A 21,374-nucleotide genomic window follows, 5' to 3' on the forward strand; every position below is an offset into this window, starting at 1 on the left:
AGCTGGGCCACAGGGTGGGACGCCGGCGTGGAAACAGCCAGTTCCACCTTATAAAACTTTAATGCCGTTCATTGTTTTCTTTTTCTGGAAGAAACAGGATGCTAAGGGATGGGACTGAGGGGGATCAACCTTAGGCCACCTGGTGCTTTTGAACTGGTCGCTGGATGGTGTTGACAAGGGCTGTCAGGCCACCAGGATTCCTCCTGGTCACCTTCCAGGGCAGCCTGACCCTGCCGCTCCCCAGGCTTCTGCACACAGAAGAGCAGGCCTTGGACAAGAATGACATCCTTCCAGGATGGCCAAAGGAAAGCAGGAATCATCAGCCCATCCCTTCTGTCAACACAAGAAAAGCCACAGTTTTAAAGTTGGGGTTTTTCCCCCCTTTTGATGTGGGGCTGCCGTCCCTACAAGCCCACTGAAAGGGAAACCCGTATGTTAGAACGAAGCCATCTGTCGCCAACAGAGGGATAGTTAGCAGGCCCATTGTGGGTGCTCCTGCCTCAGTGTTGATGTGCCTCCTAAGTTAACTTGCGGACTGAGGAGCTCTCTAGAATCCAGGAGAATGAGCCAGAAGGGCTCGTGGAGCCCATGGTGCGAGTCATCTGTGCACTGGAGAATCTCAGGTCTAGCAAGGTGACAGTACATCTCCACGTGTCCCGGGAGCTTTCCAGAGTGGGCTGGTCTGTACCCAGCTCCTGTAGGTTGGCCCTGTGGAGGGAGGTAGGACTTCGGAACCTAAACCGAACACTAACCTCTTTACCTTGCCCTGCCCTGCGGAGGAGGAGTTTGGAGAGAGACTTGGAGCAAGAGAACTTATCTCCCACAGTGGGGTCCCCGAGTGCCAGTGTTGGCCGACTCCTGGAGGTCACCTAGGATGGCACCAAGCCTGGGCCCCTCAGGGTGTCTGTTTATTCTCTCGTCGTCTCCCTCTCTGTACTGCGCTGTGCTGTGCCTGTCCAGAGCCACACCCCTCCCCATTCTCCGCTGTTGACCAGCATTTAGCTCACGTCTGGCACCTGACACTTCTAGCCAGGCAGGCCTGCCCTCCTGCAGCCCACTTGCCAGTGGGGGACACCATTGTGAGTTTGACAGCTTAATCACAGCAGGTAGTGTGAGCGGGACAGAGCAATGGGGCAGGATGTGGCCCTGTGGTAGGGGGCTGGCCCCTGCGTGCCTAAGGGGACCCTGGTGGTGAGGGGACGCGGGTAGCGGGGCCACAGTGGTTTAGGGCAAGAAGACAGAACAGCCGGGCACCCTGAGTCTTACTAGCAGCAGGAGATTCTCATTCCCCTGCGAGGCTCCTTGCTTCCGCAACGACTGTCTCTTAGACTCGGGTATATTTCATATACTGACTTTCTAAAAAAACAATTTGAAATAGTTTCAGACTTACAGTAAAATTGCAAAAAAAAGAGTATAAAGAATTCTTATATTCTTCCACATTCTCTAAATATTAACATTTACCCTGTGTATTTTTCTGTTATATAATAAGTTTATTGAGCCATAATCCATAGATACATGTTAATTTTTAGTATTTAAATTTTAACAGTGAAAACAATAATCATTTGTTAGGGTCGCTGCTTTCCTATATTGTTCTTGACAGTCTATTTATAAAGTAGATGTCCCTACTGCGTTCTCAGGGCCAGTTGCTGGTAACCTTTAGTAAACAGTTGTCGGTTGGATGAGTGCGTGAGCATGGCTCGCACAGGGGGTGCCAGAGCTGGCACTGGGTGTGCCCACCCCATGCACCATGAGGTCTGCCTTCCTGGCTGTCCGGGTCTCAGGATCCCGCACTTCTAGCACGTGCCTGCTGCACCCTTGATTCAGGGATTAAGTGGGGTCAGAGAGACCCTACCAGGGGTGAGGAACCTGCAGCCTCAAGGCCACATGCGGCTCTCCAGGTCCCCAAGTGCAGCCCCTCGACCAAATCCAAACTTCACAGAACAAATCCCTTCATTAAAAGGATTTGTTCTGTAAAATTTGGATTCAGTCAGAAGGCCACACTCAAAAGTCCAGCAGGCCACATGTGGCCCTAAGGCCACAGACTTTGTGATAAAGAATGTGCCAGCCACGAGAAGGGAGAGTTCTCGGAGCTTCACTTGGCTCCCAGCAGCATTGGAGGCACCATGTCAGCTGACTGCACTCGCCCGGTCGCTACTCACAGCAGCCTCAGTCGTGACAGTCGGCTTACGTAGCTTGGATATGGGATCCCAGCCTGGTTCCCTGGCCTCATCCAGCCTTTTCTTCCCTCTTCCATTTGGCCTTAGTAAGAAATGTTTCCGTATTGACTCAGATCTGAGTGGGAAGCTCTGCCCCAAGCTTAGCCTTCATTTCCAGCGAGGGTCTTGTAGTAAGTTGCTCCGAAAGACCAGCAAGACCCCCTGGTCTGCCCAGGCTCTGGAAGGATCGGGGCAGGGAGGAGTTTGTAGTTGTATTTTTCCCTCACTTTCCCTGTAAAATAGCTACCCCACAGATAGAAATACCAGCCAGGCACAATGACTCACGCCTGTGGTCCCAGCACTTTGGGAGGCCAAGGTCGGGGATCGCCTGAGGCCAGGAATTTGAGACCAGCCTGGGCAACATAGTGAGACCTCATCTCTACAAAAATAAGAAAGATTAGCCAGGCATGGTGGCATGTACCTGTAGTCCTAGCTCCTCTGGAGGCTGAGGCGGGAATATCACTTGAGCCCCAGGAGTTCAAGGTTGCAGTGACCTATGATCAGGCCACTGTACTCTGTCTCTTAAAAAAAAAAGGGAGGGGGGGAGAAGAGAAAAGAAAAGAAAGAAAAAAGTGGATTGTCCACTGATGTCACATCCTCTGCTGCACCCTGTATCTGGGAGGACTGGGACGCCCAGCGAAGTGTAGGAAGCTTGCCGAAGACCACAGAGCTAGAGTAGGTGGCAGAGCTCAAACTCAGGTGCATCTTTATGACTCCTAAGCCCGGGTCCTTTCTGTCAGCCCCAGAGGATGCTGCACGCCCTCCCCCAACCACAGGACGATCAGAACACATCCAAAGATCAGCCCTGGGACCATTGCAGGGAGGGCCTTTAATCCTAGAGAGACATTTTGGTGAATCTTTGCCAAATGACAGCCTGAGACCTGGGTTAGTGATCTGTAACTCACCATCTAATGGGCACGTGCGCCTGTTTCCTGCAGGTATTTTGAAGGCGGCGTCTCATCTGTCTACCTCTGGGATCTGGATCACGGCTTTGCTGGAGTGATCCTCATAAAGAAGGCTGGAGACGGATCCAAGAAGATCAAGGGCTGCTGGGATTCCATCCACGTGGTGGAAGTGCAGGTACAGCCTCCCCAGCAGCTGGCGATAGATGGCTCCCCGAACAGTGCGGCCACACTCTCTAGCAGGTGCAGGGAGAGTACTGTGATGTGTAAACACCTGCTAATTCCTGTAACGCCCTGAAGCCATTTGGACAAAGATAAGTCAGGACTGCAGTAGTCACTGATGATAAAATTCCCAAAAGAACTTCATACACATGATTACAGATACTGTCCCTTTAAAAACAAGTTGGAATTTTGTAAGAAAGGTAATTTGTGGTAATGACCTGGGGAGGGGCATGTTGGGGAAGGTCAGTGCTGACCTTCTGCCCATGAGTGAGCAGTTGCCCACTTAGGGTAAGCGTGTGTGGCCAGTCAGAAATCTGCCATCGAAGTAGGGCTTCACATGTTCAAATAAAAGCTGTCTGGGCTGTGCGAGGTTGCCCGTGCCCGACTCTGAATTCAGGGGGCCGCTTCAGGCTCTCCTCAGCTCAGGTTGTGCCCAAGGTTCTGATCTCCGTCTCCTCCCCCCAGGAGAAATCCAGTGGTCGCACCGCCCATTACAAGTTGACCTCCACGGTGATGCTGTGGCTGCAGACCAACAAATCCGGCTCTGGCACCATGAACCTCGGGGGCAGCCTCACCAGACAGGTAGAGTGACCCGTTGGTAGCGAGTGGCCAGTGCCCACAGGTGCCAGCCTCAGCGCTGACCTTCTGCCCACTTAGGGTGAGCGTGTTTGCCCGGCTGGAAATCCGCCATGGAAGTAGAGCTTCATGTCTTCAAATAAAAGCCGTCTGGGCTGTGCACGGTTGCCCAAAACTTGCTCCACTGGCCTCCTGCCAAGTGAGGACAGGGCCTGGTACGGCTGCTGCTTCTCACTCCTCAGGGGCCCCCATGTCCCTGTACTGCATGCTCTTGTCATGCTATGAGGAGCAGTGCTTGGCTCCATTGGCCATGTCATGCATGACGATGCCATCAGTCAGGCCTGCTCTCCAGGGGACACTTGTCGGAGCTCAGGGGTCTGCACCTTGCTGTTCTCAGCCTGGTATGGGGACCAGCATCAGCAAAGAGCTTGTTAGAGACAGAAATCTTGGGCCCCACCCAGACCTATGGAATCAGGATGTCCATTTTAACAAAAGTCTCCAGGTAATGTATATGCATGTTAAAATTTGAGAAGTGCTACAGTGTACCTTTCTCTCGCCCATCTTTTGCTTGGGTACTACTAGCAACCTGTCTCCAAGGTGTCCCCCCAGGCTGTTTTTAAAGCGAACTTGGAGCTTGGGCTGGAAGGCACTGCCTGGCCCTGGAGCAGACTTGCCTTAACTTCTGCTGAGATCCAGGCAGGTTTAAGACCCTTGTTTAAGGGTCCATGTTTAAGACCCTTGACATGTTCAATACTACGTAGACTCCCATTCCAAGAGAAGGCCCTAACCTTGTGCCAGGGCAAGGCAGCGGATGCTTGGTGTGCAGGGGAAGAGAGAGCACAGGCCAGACACAGGCGGGACCGCATCACACCATCAGAGAAGTCGGTACTGGCAGGATTGGTATGGCTCAGGGGTGTCCTGCCTTCTGTGCCAATGTCCTTCCCATCCCCCATTCTCAGAGTGCCTAACCTTTGAGTATGAGGATTCCTTTTAACATCAAAAAATTTTTTTCAATAAGATAATTATAGTCTTAATAGCTGTCAATAGAAAAAAAATATATGGCAGATAGGATTAATTTAGTGCATCTCCTAAGTGACTTATTCTGCAACAGCATCTACATGCATTTGGAAAACGGGTGCAAGGCGAATATGTCAGCTGCCGTGCCGGGGGTGTGTATTGGAGCCTGAGACCTTCCATCTGCCAAACCTCCATTGACTCTCAGTGTCAGAGGGCCTTGAGGCCAGAAGGGATCTTGGGGGTCCCCTTGACTGTGGGGCAGGACTGTCCCCACCCCATCCCAGAATTAAGCATTCATGCTCCCAGGGCAGGGCCCAGCCTTTCACGTGGAGGTGGGCTCTTGCTTTCTGGGGGCCCCCAGCAGAGGAGGGGGAGGCTACCCCCTAGGCGACTACCCCACACAGCCTGCGTCCCCCACCCTGCCACCTGGGTAGTGGCTGGAAAATCCTAAATCTGGATCCAGAGACTACTTCCTGCATCACTTACCGCTCCAAGCTGTTTATAATTCCAGCCGGTGTACAGTGACCTGGACAAATATTTAATCCTCCGTCTTCCTAATAGTTTAAATCAGAGCTGTCAGCCATGGCCAGAGCCTGGTTCCGGCTTGCCGTGAGCTGTGCCTCCTGCCAAGCCAAACTCAGTCTGATGAGTGGCTGTCCCCAGCACACCTTGGCCGGGGCTGTGGGCCTTGTTTGCATTGCCTTTTGCTCTTGGGGCTTTAATAGGAAATTCATGCTCTGTCATCATTCTAACGGCCGATCACATAATTCACTCGAGGTGCATTGAAGCTAGGGCTGGTTTCCAGTGTAAGTAACTGTATGGGGGTGGGAGAGAGATTGGGGAGGGAGAGCAGTGAGAGAGACAAATCTAAGTTAATGATGCGCAGCTTCTGAGTAACAGGGGAAATAAGGGTTGCAGGGTTTGGCTGTGTGTCCCAGTGAGCCTGGAAAAACGTCTGTGGTTACCTTGGATGGGAGACAGAGGGTTCCAGGAAAGTTGAGCAAACTAGTGGCAGAGTGAGCGTGCGGGCTGACCCCTTTGAGTAGACTGTAAACAAGGTCGAGTTATTCCCACTGAACAGATGAGGAAACTGAGGTTCCAACTGTGAAATAATTTGCCCATATGACTTCACCAGTAAGAAGCAGGACCGAGATTTGAACCCTGAATTGTCTGATGAGAAAAAAACATACTACTTTCTACCACAACATACTGTTTTGGTCTTAATCTGTCCCCTGTGCCTGACATTCTGTGACTGCTAAATAGTAAAATGGAAATGCGTTGAGCAGTCAGCTCAGTATAGACAGGACATAGCCCAGTGGGCGCCTGGTGATATCTGTTGGCACCCCCTCCTCCTCCGGCAGCCAGCTCAAGGGCAGCTGCAGTGGCCCAGTGGGCTCTGAAGCAGGCAGGGCCAGCGCTGCAGTCCCATGCCAGTTGGCCTCCCTGGGGGCGTGCTGCGTGCCACCACCCTTTGGGCCCCTCCTGTGGGTGAGCGTTTGGCTTTCAGGGTGACCTCCTGCAGGAAGTGGGTTGACCACAGGGGATGCCTTTGCTCCTGGAGGCAGTGAGGAGGGTTTTAGGATTTTCAGGGATCCGAATGATCTGATTGGATCTGTGCTTTTAGAAGGTAGCTCTGCCAGCTGGCTTGGGGGATGGGGTGGGCAGGAGGAGGCTGTTAGAGTCGTCCAGGAGAGAGGTGACAGGGACCCAGACCGGGTAGCCCTGGGAGGGTTAGACATGCCCGTGGCGAGGAGGTCAGTGAAGAAGCTGGTGTCCACTCAGGGCAGGTGACAAGAGCCAGGAGGAAGAAGGGCAGAGGCAGGAGGGGTACAGGAGGAACGACAGGCTGGAGGCCTTCGGAGTGGAGTGGTCAGGGCTTGGCTGACTGGGACATGAGATGGGTGACAAATGAGGGGCCCCTTCTCTTGAGTGTCCATTACACTCGCAGTGACCCAGCCCTAGGCTTTTCCTCTGGAAACCTGGCTTCATGGCGGTCACTCATGCTCACTCCATGTGTGTCGGGAAGGACACACTTTGCTTTTGGAGCCGTCTCCCCAGACCCACAGTGCCAGGCTCTGACCCCGAGAGCCGTCCAGCCAGCAGGCAGCACTCCAAGGCAAGGCCAGGTGTGTCTCCCGGTGCCCCTGGTGTCTGGTGCCCCAGCCTGCCTCAGCAGCAGCCCTGCCTGGGTGCCCTTCCCCGTGCCTGGCTCAGGCGCACCCCATCTGGAGAAGGGCTGACGGCTTCAGCTTGCTGGTGGCTCTCCTCCACGGTCCCTTCCTGCCAGGCTTGCCCGTGCCCTTCCTTTCTCAGCTGAAGGAGGCAGAGCGTGGCCCTGGTTGGCACATGTAGCAGGTCAGGGCGCCCGGTGTGGACACGCCATGGTGGGCTCTGGCTGCTGCCCACCAGGACACGCTCCCCCTCTAAGGCTTCACGTTGGCCTTTTGTTCCTCCCATTACCCCCCAAAATATGTCTCTCAGGGACGTCAACTGGAAAAGGAGGTAGGTAGGTAGATAGGGTGTTCCGGCAAATTCTGCAGCTGTGGGGCTGTCGGGGAAGGTGAGCCACAGCCTTTGTGGGAGCTCATTACGGTGGGTTGCACCTTCCTGCCAGGGGTGGGGACACCCGCAAGGGAAGGCGGACAGGAGGTGCCCTTTGGCGGACCGCCACGTGGGCCCCGGTGGGCGGGTGGTGGAGCAAGTGCAAGAGGTTGCAAGCTAAGTACCAGCGTGTTGAAAAGGAAGTTGTACCGAGAGGTCACTCCTGTGTGACAGCAGAGATGTGGGAAAGAGGCAGGACCGTAAATCTGTGGGAGGAGATCCAAGGTTTTCTGTCCAGGGAAGGGCCCTGCAGATGTTGGTTTGATATTTTTTTTTCAGATTCTACATATTTAGAAGCGAAGGTGAAACGCTTTGTTGAGTGTGGGGATCAGGCCGATCGTTCGCAGGCTGAGCCCCTCTCCCCGCTCAGCAGCAGGTGCCCCGACACATCTCCAGGCAGTAAAACTCCAGCAGAGCTGCCCGCCCAGCTCTCACGGCAGGAAGCTCCCCTCGGACCTGCGAGTGGCAGTGAGGCCCAGCAGTGTGTTTTGTCATGGGGAAGAGCCCACGGCCCCTCCTTCCAGCTGCAGGGAACGGGGGTGGGCCGGGCCACATCCAGGAGGTCCCGGAGCGCAGGCGCACTCTGCGGGCCTCGGCTGCAGCCACGAGCGCTCCTGGTGTGCCGCAAGGCTGCCGGGCCCCAGGGTGGAGACACCTGAGCAGTGCGGCTTTTAGGGACGGTTGGGTTTCTGTCAGATGCCCTGGGGTGGGGTGTCCCGGTGCCCGGCTGGGAAAGAAAGCACGGGGCAGATGGCTCCGTGCCACCATCCCTCACTGGGAAGAGCAGGCACAGGAGAGGAAGGGGCCCCGGATCCTTGGTGGGAGGTGGCTGGGGCTGGGATGGAACCCGCTCGGGCCCTCTGAGTCCTGCCTCGTGGTTTGTCCTCCACTTTCCCGGTGAAGAACAGAGATGATAATGCAGCTAGCTTGAGAGGTCTTGGGGAAGGAAACAGGTTTCAGAATCATGCAGACCTTAGTTCAAACCCCAGCCCAGTCACTTTCCAGCTGTGTGACCTGGACAAGCCACTTCACTTCTTTGAAACTCAGTGTTTTCACCATAGAATTGATGGTGCTTATTTTGAAAGGTCATTGTGGAGGGGAAATAAGAAACCATTCTGACACATGGTTTCATGCTCAATAAATAACAGCTATTACTGCTGCTACCACGTATCTTGCAAGCAGAGACTTGTAGAATATATACAATTTTAGATTCAGTTAAGATTTTCCTAAACTGGACAGACGTAGCCTTCCCTAGGAGGCTGGCTGACCACTGTCCGCTGGCTGGCAGCATGTGAAGCCCTGGCCTCCGACTCCCAGCATAGCTTGGTGACCAGGAGGACACCAGAGACCCTAAGAGCCCTGGGAGTGGAGCTCTGTTTTTGTTAGTTTGTTTTTGAAACAGAGTTTCACTCTGTCGCCCTGGGTAGAGTGCAGTGGTGTCATCATAGCTCGCTGCAAACTCAAACGCCTGTGCTCAAGCGATCCTCCTGCCTCAGCCTCCCGAGTAGTTGGGACTGCAGGCATGGGCCACCACGCCCAACTGATTTTTCTATTTTTGGTATAGACAGGGGTCTCACTCGTGCTCAGGCTGGTCTTGAACTCGTGGCCTCAAGCAGTCCTTCCCCCTCTGCTGCTAGGATTACAGGCGAGAGGCACTGCGCCCAGCCTTGAAGCTCTGTTTCGACAAAGTGAGAACTGCCACTCCACCAGGCATAGTTCTAGGCATTTTCTGTACATTGGCTTATTCGTTGTGAGGTCGAGGCCCAGATAAGCCAGGCCCTTTCCTGCTGGGCTCCTGGGGCCTGAGGACGAGGCAGCCACAGAGCCGATGAGCGGGGCTGGCTGCCTACAGGCCCCACCCTGCTGCTGTGCCCGCTGGAAGATGCCGCGTGGCAGTGGGAGGTGCGGTACAGCTGTGTGAGAATGGCCTGCTGGTTTCCAGACACTCACCTGTGTCGTCCCCAGGCCACGGAGACGAGAGGTGCCTGCGGGGCGCTCTTGGGCTGGGCTCCAGACTTGGTTGGAACCACCTTGTGGAACATCTGTGCAGCCACAGCGCGTAAGAATGTTTTCCTTCTGGCAGCCACTTTTATAAGGATGTAATAATATATGCATTGCAAAAATGGTGCTATTTTTGGTGGAGCAGCATTGCCAGCGAGCTGACCCCGACCAGGGGTGGAGGGGAGTCAGCCTGGGGGAGGGGGCTCATGTGCTGGGCTCTCTGCCCCCACAGGGCCATTGACACGGGCTCAAATTCCCTGCCACGAGCGAGGGGGCCCCTCTTGTTCTCCTGAAGAGTCCGTCTGCTGGGGAAGGGGCTGCACAACTGGGAACATGCAGCCTTCACCCACCTCTTCTACCTTGGGGTGTCCAGTGGCTTCAGCCCTTCTGTTTGTTGGAAAGTGGCTCTTGGTTCTGAAACACAGAGATGGGAACCAAGAGTTTCAGCTGCTGATGTGACACACACTGGTGGCCCAGAGCCCTTTGCCAACAGTCCTAGCCTCACTTTGGGCTGTTGGTGCTCATTTAAGATGGGGCCCGTCTGTGAACTCAAAGGCCTCATCCCTTCCCTGGGGTGGCCAGGAATCTGCCCTCCATGTGAGCTGGGGTAGGAGAGAGACTGCAGTTCGCTGGAAGGACGTTATTGGGATCAGACCCCCCGCGTCGCCCTGCCCAGCAGAGCAGCTCTCTGTGCAGCCCTGAGCTGGGCACAGTAACTGTTTCCATGTGGGGACAGAGGACACACAGTCCCAGCGTGTTGACATCCAAACGCTCCTTTTAAAAACGAGTGTATGGAGCACCCTCCCCGTGAGCGTGCTCCCCAACTCCCCAACACACACACCAACCAGTTGTCCCGGCAACAGAGTTTTGCTAAGGGAAGATGATGTTCCAGCAAACACTCCGGTTCTGCTGAGGGTGGAGCATTTACTAGACCTGAAATGGAGGGAAATGGCTCTCACTTTCAAGTTCATGAGCACTCTCACTCCTCCTGGTTTATGGGGAACACTTTGGAGTCTCTGTGGCTCGAGACTGCCCAGGATCACTGCCCAGAGTGTGCCGGGACAGTTGAGAGCCCGTGTTGGTCATTCCAGCATTTCTCTCCCCCTTTTCCACTAGTCCTCAGCACAGCAGTCTTGCCAGAACCAGACGTCTTTGTTGCGCAGAGATTTAGTCTCATTAACTTTGGAAGGGCCTCTCGGAGCCATCGGTTCCAGACTGTTGCTCTCAAATGGGTCCACCACTTGTAACATCTTTGCCAAGTGGTCACCCCCTTTCTGTCCAGACACCCAGTGCTCTGGAGCTCATTGCTGGACGAGCAGATGCCTGTTAGAGACAGCTCTGTCACCCGTGATGTGCTCTCACTCCTGGGTTCCACCTCCGCCTTTGGCAGCGACATAGATTGAGTCTGCTCCCGCTGTGGGACGCAGGCCTTCAGAGCCCTGCGGGTCTCTCAGGCCCCCCCACATACCCAGGCCTGAATATCGCCAGTTCCTTCCTGTTTCTCGGGGTCAGGGTGTTCAGACCTTTTAAGTGGATGAACTCTAACTTGTCCATGGCTCTCTCAAAACCTGTTGCCCTAGTCAGGCAGGATGGCGCGCGCCTGTAGTCCCAGCCGCCTGGGAGCCTAAGGCAGGAGGAGCACGGGAGTTCCAATCTAGCCTGGACAACACAGGGAAGCTCCGTCTCTTGGAAAAAAAAAAAAAGGAAGAAAGAAAGAAAGAGAGAAAGGAAAGAAAAAAACAGTGCCCTAAACTTAGTCCAGCCCTACAGATTTTGCTTCCCTGGGACAGACCAGGGGGGGACCATTACCTTCCTAGGCAAGTAATGGGACCCTGCAGCCACAGTGTCTTGGTTGCGTGATGGGTGAGGGATGCCATCCCTGGTCTGGGCACAGTGATGGTTTCATTTATATGCCTGAAAGTTGCATCCCAGCTGTCGCAGCAGCCACGTCACATTCTCATCAGCTTGAAATCATCTAAAAACCACCAGTCTCTTCACGGGGACTCTTTGCAAATCAGAAGTTCTCCGTTTTGTACTCAGTGAGATTAACGTTTGAGCCTAAGTATCTGGCTTGCGTTTTCCCAGGTAAATTGGCAACTGAAGTAGCATCTAACAGCGAAGCCGTCTAACCGTGCCGTGTGATCTGGGCGGATAGGTTACTTGCATCATTAACTGTTGCCTTGGGTTTAAAGTAGGGTTCTTAGGAAAATGAAATGGAACAAGGTGGCTGCCACTGTCATTCTGTAGCTGACCGAGGTTTCCAGGTTCTGCAGTGACCCTCTGACCTTGACCCTTGGTGCTGCCAGTAGGATGCTGGTAACCCTCCTGGCTGCGCCTCTGTGTAAGTCCTGCACAAACAGGTTGACCTAGGGCAGGTGGAGACTTTTACGGGGTGCAGAACCTGGTGTCCAGCCCCTCATCGCAGCCGTAGCCACAGGACGCTGGACAGGAACCTGCCCGAAGGATGTGATCTTACTGAAGTCGTGCCGTGTTTTCCCGGCCCAGCATCCCCATCACAACAGGAAATGGGCATTCCTGTGGCTGGCTCCTCTTGGTCTCTGATAGTAGAATGTGCCAACAGTTGATTTTAACAATCCCATCAAAAATTGTTGTCTGGGGCCGGGCATGGTGTCTCATTCCTATAATCCCAGTACTGTGGGAGACAGAGGCAGGAGAATCACTTGAGCCCAGGAGTTTGAGCCCAGTCTGAGCAACATAGTGGGAACCTGTCTCTGCAAAAAAAAAAAAATTAAAAATTAGCCAGGCATGGTGGCGTGCACCTGTAGTCCCAGCTACTCAGGACATTGAGGTAGGAAGTTCGCTCGTGCCCAGGAGTTTGAGGCTGCAGTGAGCTGTGATTGCACCGCTGCACTCCAGCCTGGGCAACAGAGTGAGAGCCGGCCTTTAAAAACAAAAATGCTGCTTGTCCTCTTCAAACTAGTGTTTAACTGCTAGAGTCTACTCTTCCTTCTTTGACAAAAGTCGAGTGTACTGCTGCAGCCCTCCAGAATCCTTGCAGCCCTGAAGTGCGCTGCCCCTTCTGAAGATTCACTGCATCACAGGTCGGATTTGTGTGGAATGACCTAGAAGCCTGGTTGTTGAAAGTGACTTGGTTCTGTCCTACCATCTTCTTGCCCGTTTGCACCTTCAGCCCCTCTTTACTGGATCTGTTCTGCCTTTCCCAGCAAGAAAGTCATGCTTCCCAGTGAGGACTAGTAGAGATGTGCGAGGCAGCGGGGGCTTTGCCCTGGGAGCAGGCCGGCACCCGCCCTGCTGAGCCTCCACCCCTCTGCCCTCTGCTTCTGGTTCCAAAGACAGCAGTCCACTTTTTCTTTGCTTTTTTTTTTTTTTTTTTTTACTAGCTTGAACTCATTTTAATTCCTGATACTGTTTTTTTCATCCCCCTAATTACTTATTTCAGCTTCCACATTTTATTTCAGCAACAAAAATGGTACCATGATAGTATCTCCTTATTCTTATTTTCAGTGTGGTAACATTGAGCACGTATGTGCTTAGCATTGTGCCGGGCACCCTGTGAGTTAAGTTATAAAACAGGTAAATCTCTCTGTAAAGAATTTATATTCTTGTCAGGGAACTAAGGCATAGGGAAACATTGAGGGGAAATCCACAATTCATGAACGAGTGCTGGAGTCAGCAGTGGCCAGTCCCCTCTTCCCTCCCCTCCTCCCTTCCTTCCAACACCCAGAGTGGAGATTATTGGGCCAAAACTGGCTCTTCCTGGGCGTAGGAAGAAGAGACTAGTCGCTGCATCCCCGGCCCACCTCTCATCCGTATTGAGATGCTCTCGCTCCAACTTCCCCCTTGGAGTAGAACGAGCAGGCTCTGGAGTGAGAATGGGTTTGACCCAGGTCTGCCATTGGTACCCGAGTGACCTTGGGCAGGTCACTCCAGCCCTCTGGCCTCACAGCCTCTGTGAAAGGGTATCCGTCCCTCCCTCCAAGGCCTACAGCGGATGGCATCACAAAGCTGCCATTAGGAGTGTCTGGGTGCAGCAGTGGTGGCTGTTGGGGGACTCGCCTGCAGTATCAGGGCAGCCGGCCAGACCCTGCCGACAGTGGCGTGAAGACACTGAGCGCATCTTCTCCGGTTAGCCCTGGATGTGCCAGGGCTGGGCCAGGGTGGTCCTCTTCGCCCTGCTTGCTTTGGGAGGGCAGCAGCAAAACTCTTTCCCCTGGCAGTGGGGCTCTGGGTGGCTGCTGGCAGGGCTGTTTCCCACCTGAGACTGAAGTCATTTTGCGTTCCAGCTCCACCTCGGGAAAAGTGGCCTTGTAACACCTGCAGCTGGCTCCACAGAGCTGCCCGCGGGGACAATAGGCTCTTTGCAAACCCTGGAGGTGGGCTGGCTGCCGGCAGAGCTGCCTTTCTCAGGGAGCTCCGGCCTCCTCTGACTTGGAGGAATGTTTTTGTCTTTTGCAGATGGAGAAAGATGAGACCGTGAGCGACTGCTCCCCACACATAGCCAATATCGGGCGCCTGGTAGAGGTGAGTGGCCCTCTGGGCTCTCTGGGCCCTGGATTGCGCCTACATCAACCCACCGCAATTGCCACTTGCCCCTGGAGCCCGTGTGCCGGCTTGCTGGCCTTGTCCTCCGCCGCTTCCTTCCAGCTCCATAGCAGGCAGCAGAGCAGTTCACGTTTTGTGCCCTGGCTTAGTATTTCCTGAGCCTTCTGATCTGGGTGCGAGCAGGGCTCGGGCTCCAAAGGCACCTCCCCTCCGTCCCTGGCTCGGGGAAGCGCTAAGGCCTGTCTCCCCCATCGCCTGGGTGTGAACAGAGACCTGAGCAGGGAAAGGAAGCAGATCCCTGGAACACTGGTGGGGCTCTGGAGCGATTTCAGTCCTCCCTGTCACCACGCCGTTCTGGAAGGAGGGGAGGTGCTCTTGGGTTTCACGGAATTGTTCACGGAATTGGTGGGGAGGCAGAGGAGCGGTGACGTGGTTTAGACCGGCTCCCAGCAACAGTCAGAGTTGGCTGCCAATACCTGAGTACTGGCGTCCTCCCTCCCCGAGGAGCGAGCGCTGGGAGCACAAGTTGCAGGTGGCGCCCTGGAGCAGGCGTGTGCCTCCCCCCAGTGGCCACAGCGGGGACTGCAGGGTGGGCGGGGCCTTTGTGCCCAGGGGTCCTAACCGCTCATCATGTGCTGACCTCCCTTCTAGGACATGGAAAATAAAATCAGAAGTACGCTGAATGAGATCTACTTTGGAAAAACAAAGGACATTGTCAATGGGCTGAGGTAATGTAGCAAAAGCACAAGCTCTGGAGCCAGAAAGATAGGGGTTTAAATGCTGGCCCCACTAGTTAATAGCCATGGGCCTTGGGCCTCAGTTTCCTCACTTGTAAAAGAGGGCTCAAGGACCTACCTCTAGGATTGTTGTGCAGACTTTGGAAGGTAAAATGACTCTTGCGCAGTTTGCGCTCTCCGTAGCTGCGGGTTCCTGCCACCATTTTTGTGTTCTGGGGCACAGTGACCTGAACAGCCGTGCATGCCCTCCTCCCTGGGGTCTGCCTCATCCCAGTCCTCCAGCCCGTCAGCCCCGCTAAAGAATCTGCCCGGCCCCTTTGGCCCTGAAGGTGCCCCCAGACCACACCCTGGGACACCGGAGGTGTGCGGACTGCAGACGGGGGCAGCCTGGCAGCCTCCAGCGAGCCTAGCCGTTCCCCCTCTGCCCGTTGGAGAGGGCCCAGCCACTCTGACGTCCTCGCCAGGGCCCTGCTGGCAGTGGCCAGGGTCCTGAGCCGTCCCACCCATCTCACGCCCCGGGTTCTGCAGTGTTGGCCCGAGGAACAGCTGAGAGGGGCGCTCTGAGCCCTCCAGGTCCCTGGTGGACAGAGTGGGAGGCCGGAGCCCGACTGGGGCAGGAGAGCAGCTGTGAGCGAGCACTGGCCTTGGAGTCAGGAGGCTGGGGTCTCCCTCAGGCTCTGTCATCCTGAGCTGTGTGCCCATCGATACTGAGAGGCCTGGTCCCGTCCGGGAGGCAGGGTGGCTGAGGCAGTCAGCTGAGATGACGCAGTCTGCAACGTGTTCTGTAGTCCAGCGCCACTGTGTGAGGCCGGCAGGCGTGCTGTGCCCCCCACTGCGACCTCACACCTCAGGGTGAGAGGGGAGGCAGGGAGAGCTCTGGGCCTGCCCCGGCTAGCGGCTTTGCCCCAGAGAGTGATGTGCACCGCCTGCTCTACAGCTTTAAAACCGGGGAGGCGTCCTCTTTGGACCCTGCCTTCCTGATTCCCTGCCCCACCTGGGGGCTGGGTCTGGCCCTGGTGGGTTTCATTTTCCCTCCCTGGCCTATGGCCGGGTAAGAGCCCAGTGGTCCCGGGTGTCAGGCCTGCCACCTCCGGCCACTGCACCATCCACACCAAACACACAGTCCCAGCCCCCAGCCTGCCGGAAACGGGGAGGGAAGTGGAAGGGCATGTGGGGTGGTGGTGGCGAGCCCCTGAGAGCCAACACCACCAGCGTGTACCTCTGCGACAGAGATGCCCCCAAGCATTCGCGGTGTCGGCATTCCCCTCCCCCTCCAGCCTCGCGTCTCCTCCTCCTCTGTCGCCCCCTTCGTGTCCTGTATTCTTATTCTCTCCCTTCCCGCTTCACTCATCTTTGAACACTCTCTAGATCTATTGACGCTATCCCTGACAACCAAAGGTTTAAGCAGTTGCAGAGGGAGCTCTCTCAAGTGCTGACCCAGCGCCAGATCTACATCCAGCCTGATAATTAAGCCGATCCAGGTACCCCGCCTGAGAGGCACGAGACCCTCCCCACTAAACAGGACTCACCAACCTGCCGAGACCCCGCCGGGCCGGCTGTTCCCGCGTGGCCATTTAAACCACCACTAACCCCGTGTCTACCCACAGCTGTCGAGTGGCCACGTTAACACGCAGCCTCAGCCCCACGTAACACGGACGCCTATCACGCGTGTGGTGTGTGCTTTGCACCCCGGGCAGAGGCTAGGTGTGGGGAAGGCGGCCGGGTTTGGCTTTTGCTCCTGAAGAGCCTGGGCCCAGGGCTGACGTCGTCCGTCCAGCAGCAGCACTTTTGCACACTGGGTCCCCCCCACCCCCGTCTTCTACCAGGGACCCCAGGAGCCAAATCAGACCCCTTCTCAAGGGGTAGGGCAGGCTGACATGGAAGAGGTGCCTTTGTGCTCTGTCTCTGCAGATGGCACATACAGGGGGGGCTGGATGTCACAGGCCGGCCGGTGCACCCCCAGACCAGTTGCTACTGGAGCTGCCCGGTGCCCAGTGCCCACGCTGCCTGGACCAGCATAGCCTCCGCCCCTAACGAGCTGCAGCTGCTCTTTCAAGGAGTCACGCTGGTGGAAAGGAAAATAGCCTTGCTTGTTGATAATGGCCGGGAACCATGGCTTGAGCCTGTGACAAATACAGATGGAGGAAAGCAGTCAGCATCCCTGGAGAGCAGGAGGGAAGCTGTTTGTAAAAATAAGGCCCGTGGAAACCCCACCGGGTGGGGCTGCAGAGCTCAGGATTGGGGGCTGGACACAGAAAGCCCACCCCAGAAGAAGTATAGTGGGCTTTCCGGGGCAGGGGTGGGTTGGGGCACTTATGTAACCAGATGGAGCTGTTTTTCTGGGGCTGAGGGGGTCCAGTCTGTGTGTGGCAACTTCAGGCCCAGCATGTCCATCGGCCTCATGGGGCCATCAGACATTCCCCTCATGGCATTGAGAAAACCCCCTTTTTAAGCTGCACCATGATGGTGCAGTTCCCTGGCCGCCCACTGGGGGCGTCCTGGCATGGAAGCTGGCAGCCAGCCCTCGCTTGTGTGCCCAGGGCCGGCCCTGCTTCCCACACCCAGTCCAGTGCTGCCTCCGGGCACGGTGTTGAGTTGCTTGGCAGTGATCTCCCAAGCTCTGTCCCTTAAATGAGCCCCCTACTCCTTACGCCTTCAGCCATTCCACCTCTAACCTCCCTGCCTCTAACCTGATCCCTGATCCCGGCTCTGGAACTTTCTCCTTTGTAGGGTGGGTTTGGCTGGTCCCAGCCCAGACTTGGAGCACTCGGCTCCTTCCCAGAAGAGCTGGCACCTGCCCGGGCCGGGGAGCCTGTGAGCTGCTGCTTTGCCCACTGTGTCTCCCGTGGGCAGCCTTAGCCGCCACCGTGAGCTGCTCCAGGGGTCCGCGGGGGATTGGCCGAGCGTTGGAGCTCGAGGGCCACCGGGGCTGGTGTCCTGACTCCGCCTCAGGCCTCCGCAGAGCCAGGGGCTATGCAGGGCAAATACTCAGAAATGCGGATTTCCCCAGCAGCACCCAGACGGCCGTGCTTCTCGGGAATTTTTCCAGTTGTTTCCGGATCGCTTCACATGTTGTCTATGCTACCCTCTTGGCATGTCCAGGACACTTCCCGGGATTTCTCTAGGATTCAGCAGCCAGAATCCAACTTGGGATGTTCTTGCTTCTCCCGGGTCCTGCTGCATTTTACTTCGCCCATTTTCCCACTGGGGGAGGTTTATTCTCTGGTCCATCCTTCCCACCCTCCTTCACATTCAGTGTGAATCGAACTTGAGACTCTGGCTGAGCGTCCCATCCACAGCATGCCTCTTAGGCAGCCCTTTGCCCTGTTTGCTGCTGCTTCTAAACTGTTAAAAAGTTTATAAATAGTTTACTAAGTTCTTGGTTCACCAATATATTGGGTAAATTTGACAAAAGGATCATCCAGGGGCGTTTCTCTGAACCTCCATTTCGTTGTCTGTAAATTGGACTAATAGTAAAGACTCCCCAGGATGCTGGTGAGAAATAGTATGTATGACAAGGACTTTGTAAGTTGTAAGATCTCCACAAACCTTAATAGTTTCTAGCTTTGTTCAAAGAGTGTCACCACACAGGTAAATGCGGTCACCCTTGATCATTTCTACACAAATCCAGGATTTGACAGCCGGGGTCCCAGGGCCACTCAACTCTTTCCTATGGTGCCTTTCGAAATCTAGGCTCAGGGGTTTTCTGGGCCAAGTTAACAGCTGATAGTGCCTCACAGAAGCCTGAAAGCACCTGGCCTTCCTGTGCTGCCCTGGCCGTGAACCCAGCATGCTTGGCTGTGCAGAGGCCGGTTCTTACGCCTTCTCTGCGGGATGCCACTGCGCCCTGCACTTGTGCCGTGAGGAATGAGCTTCCTCTGCTGGGCAGGGGGGAGGCAACGGGGAAGCACATGGAAGGGTGGGCTTAGGGTCCCGTGACGATGGCCAGGTCACCTGAGACCTGGGGCAGAAACAAGCGTCCGTCGGAGTGGGGCTGTGTGCGTCCCCCAAGGTGCCCAGGGAGGTGCAGAGTGTGCAGGTCTCGGGGCCCTGAGTTCCCTCCACACCTGTCTGAGGCAATGGACGGTTGCCCAGCTGGGGACCCTGAGCCTCCCCTGGGAGGTGGATCCCTGCAGCAGATCAGAGCCGGGCACTGCACGGCAGCCCCTGGCCTGTCGTCGCCACGGCAGGTCCTGCTCGGTCACTGACGACGCTTTCTGCCCTTGCAGGTCTGTGCAGACTTTTGCGGACAAATCGAAGCAAGAAGCGCTGAAGAACGACCTGGTGGAGGCTTTGAAGAGAAAGCAGCAGTGTTAGACCTCTGCTTCGCGCCAGCCGGACACGCCCTGCGCTCGTTAGGTTCCTTTCTTAGAAACTCGTTTTCTGCTCCCTGTCCCTGTCCCTTCCCTCCCCGACAGGTCACGTAACAACTCGCATCATCGACCGCGCAGCGCCATCTCTCCCGAGAATAAAGCCCGATAAACGCCCTCTCCGGCTCCGAGGCCTGCTTCCCGCCACGTTTTGCTATCGAAACTCTCGGTATTTCCATAGAGACCGTGTGGTTTTGTTCACCCGGGTCCCCCACCTCCCACCCCTGTCATTTATAGGCATAAAATACACTGTCAGCCTCCCCTTCCCTCCCACCTTTTTGTTACATTGGTGTAAAAAATGTAAAACAAAAAAATTTTATGAAATAACTGTGGTGTGTGAAAGAAGAAAAACTGGAAATCTGATTCCATGTGTGTTTGGGAGTTGCTTGGGGTTGGGGGTGGGGGGACAGGGGACAGCTCTGGGAGAGGGGTGGCCCTCAGCGCTGTCCTGCGCAGACTTGCCCTGTCCCGCGGAGACCACGCGTGGGGCCGGGGTGGGGGGCTGCCGACCGTTCTGCTCTTCTGGCCAGGTGCTTTTCTGTCGATTTTTATGGAATGCAAAAGGAGTTTTTTGTTTTATTTTGTTTTTTTGTAAAGCTTAAAAAAAAATCTACATCTTATACTTGAGGCTCCATACTTAAAAAAAAAAAAGGAAAAAAAAGAACCAAAAAAATCAATAAAAAGAAACTGGGACGCAGTTAGCACTGGCCTTGTCTTCTTTCTCGCTGCCTCGCGGCCTGGCCCTCGGGCTGGCTCCAGGGTGGGGGGTGGGCGGCCTCCGCAGTGCTGTTGGCCCAGCCCACCTGGGCAGAGGAAGGGCCCAGACCCCAACCCCACCACTCCGAAGAGCAGGAGCCATTCTCGGTCACACCGGGTGTGTGATGACAGGGGAGGTCCCTGTGCTCCGCGCTCTCTGCCCTCGGTTTCCTTTATCTTCCCAGGAAACACCTACTATGTGTGGATACAGCCACGCACGTCTCACGCTGCCCCCCAGGCCCCCCTTGCAGATGCGAGGAAACTGTGGCTAACAGTGAAGTCACCCAAGGCCTCACCCCTGCCGCGTCCCTGCTGTCTCCCCTGCATGCTGCCCCCGGGGGGATCTGAAGCAGGTCCCAAAGTCTGCTGACGTCTCCCATCTGTCCCGTCACCTGCTGCCCTGGGCCTGGGAGCCCCACGGCAGGTCAGTTGGGCACACACCCTGGCCAGCCCGTCTGGCTTGAGGTCCCCTACCCTGGGTCTGCTGCGACACATCTTTGTAGAGTGCAGGTACCAAGGGAGATAGAACAGGGAAACCCCTGCCCTCGGTTCCTCCTCATACCGGTGGCTGAAAACATTTTCTGTTTTGTTCACGGTCAGGAGGACTATTCCAGACCGTGCAGGGACCGCCGCAGCAGGGGCTTGCCGTGGGCCGGAGAGGTTGGGCTCGCAGCACCGGCAGGTAGGAATTTACAGCCAAGGTGTGGGCGGGGGTCAGTGGATGGAAAACGCCTGCGAGGAAACATGAGGGGTGAGGGGGATTCTGGCTAAACTGACCTGACGGGCCAGGGGCACAGACACCATGTGGAGGCGGCAGAGGAGGAGGGACGTGATTAGATATTGAGGGTGATCAGATATCAAGGACAGGGGTTCTTGCTAAACAGACTAGGCCAGGGGTTGCTAGGACTGGATTTTACAAGGAAATGCACAGACGGGCCTAGGGGAAGGTTCAGAAGCATCTGTCAGTTGTCACTTCATCCTTACAACAAGAACAACTGGACAAATTGAAAATAAATGACTTTCATTGGACACATTAGAGAACAGGTTGCAGGGAAAACAGCTGCCCTGAAATCTAGCGAGACAGAGACATCCAGAACCAGGAGAGGTCTGTCTACTAACTCAGAGCAAAAGCTGCTGGGACTGGGCACTGGTGGACGCACGTAAACGTAATCTTGATGACCTGCTGAAGGCCGCGCGTGACTGCCGGGACCACCGTGAGATGACACCCGAGCTGCAGTCTCACTGTCGTGGGCTTTCCCTTCAGGACACCCACCAGGTTCTCAAGATTTCCTTTGTAGGGTGCACAATCACGCAACCAAAAGTAATGCTGGAAACCCAGAGATCGTGACTGTGATGTATGCCAGGCCTGATCTTGCTCTGATTTCTGGAATCTTCCACGGGAGCCCTCACCACTAGTTTTTTAATGCTATGTGGAGCTGATGAGATTGGGGA

General features: G+C 55.4%; 1 protein-coding gene across 4 annotated transcripts in view; it reads left to right on the plus strand.

Annotated features, from left to right (window-relative positions):
- Positions 1 to 19,867, plus strand: part of CAPZB (capping actin protein of muscle Z-line subunit beta) — a 132,788-nt gene extending 112,921 nt beyond the window's left edge. For 2 of the 4 annotated variants that reach the window (XM_045548551.1, XM_045548549.1), the window contains 5 exons: positions 3,155 to 3,296; positions 3,806 to 3,922; positions 13,973 to 14,038; positions 14,711 to 14,787; positions 16,165 to 16,274. In XM_045548551.1, coding sequence (XP_045404507.1) covers positions 3,155 to 3,296; positions 3,806 to 3,922; positions 13,973 to 14,038; positions 14,711 to 14,787; positions 16,165 to 16,267 — 505 coding nt within the window. In that variant the 3' untranslated portion in view covers positions 16,268 to 16,274. Of the gene's footprint in view, positions 1 to 3,154; positions 3,297 to 3,805; positions 3,923 to 13,972; positions 14,039 to 14,710; positions 14,788 to 16,164; positions 16,275 to 19,025 lie in introns of those variants that run through there. The other 2 variants (XM_045548552.1, XM_045548550.1) reach the window with 1 other exon arrangement.
- The last annotated feature ends 1,507 nt before the right edge of the window (positions 19,868 to 21,374 follow it).

This window comes from Lemur catta, chromosome 3 (assembly GCF_020740605.2).
Source record: "Lemur catta isolate mLemCat1 chromosome 3, mLemCat1.pri, whole genome shotgun sequence".
Classification (NCBI taxonomy): Eukaryota; Metazoa; Chordata; class Mammalia; order Primates; family Lemuridae; genus Lemur; species Lemur catta.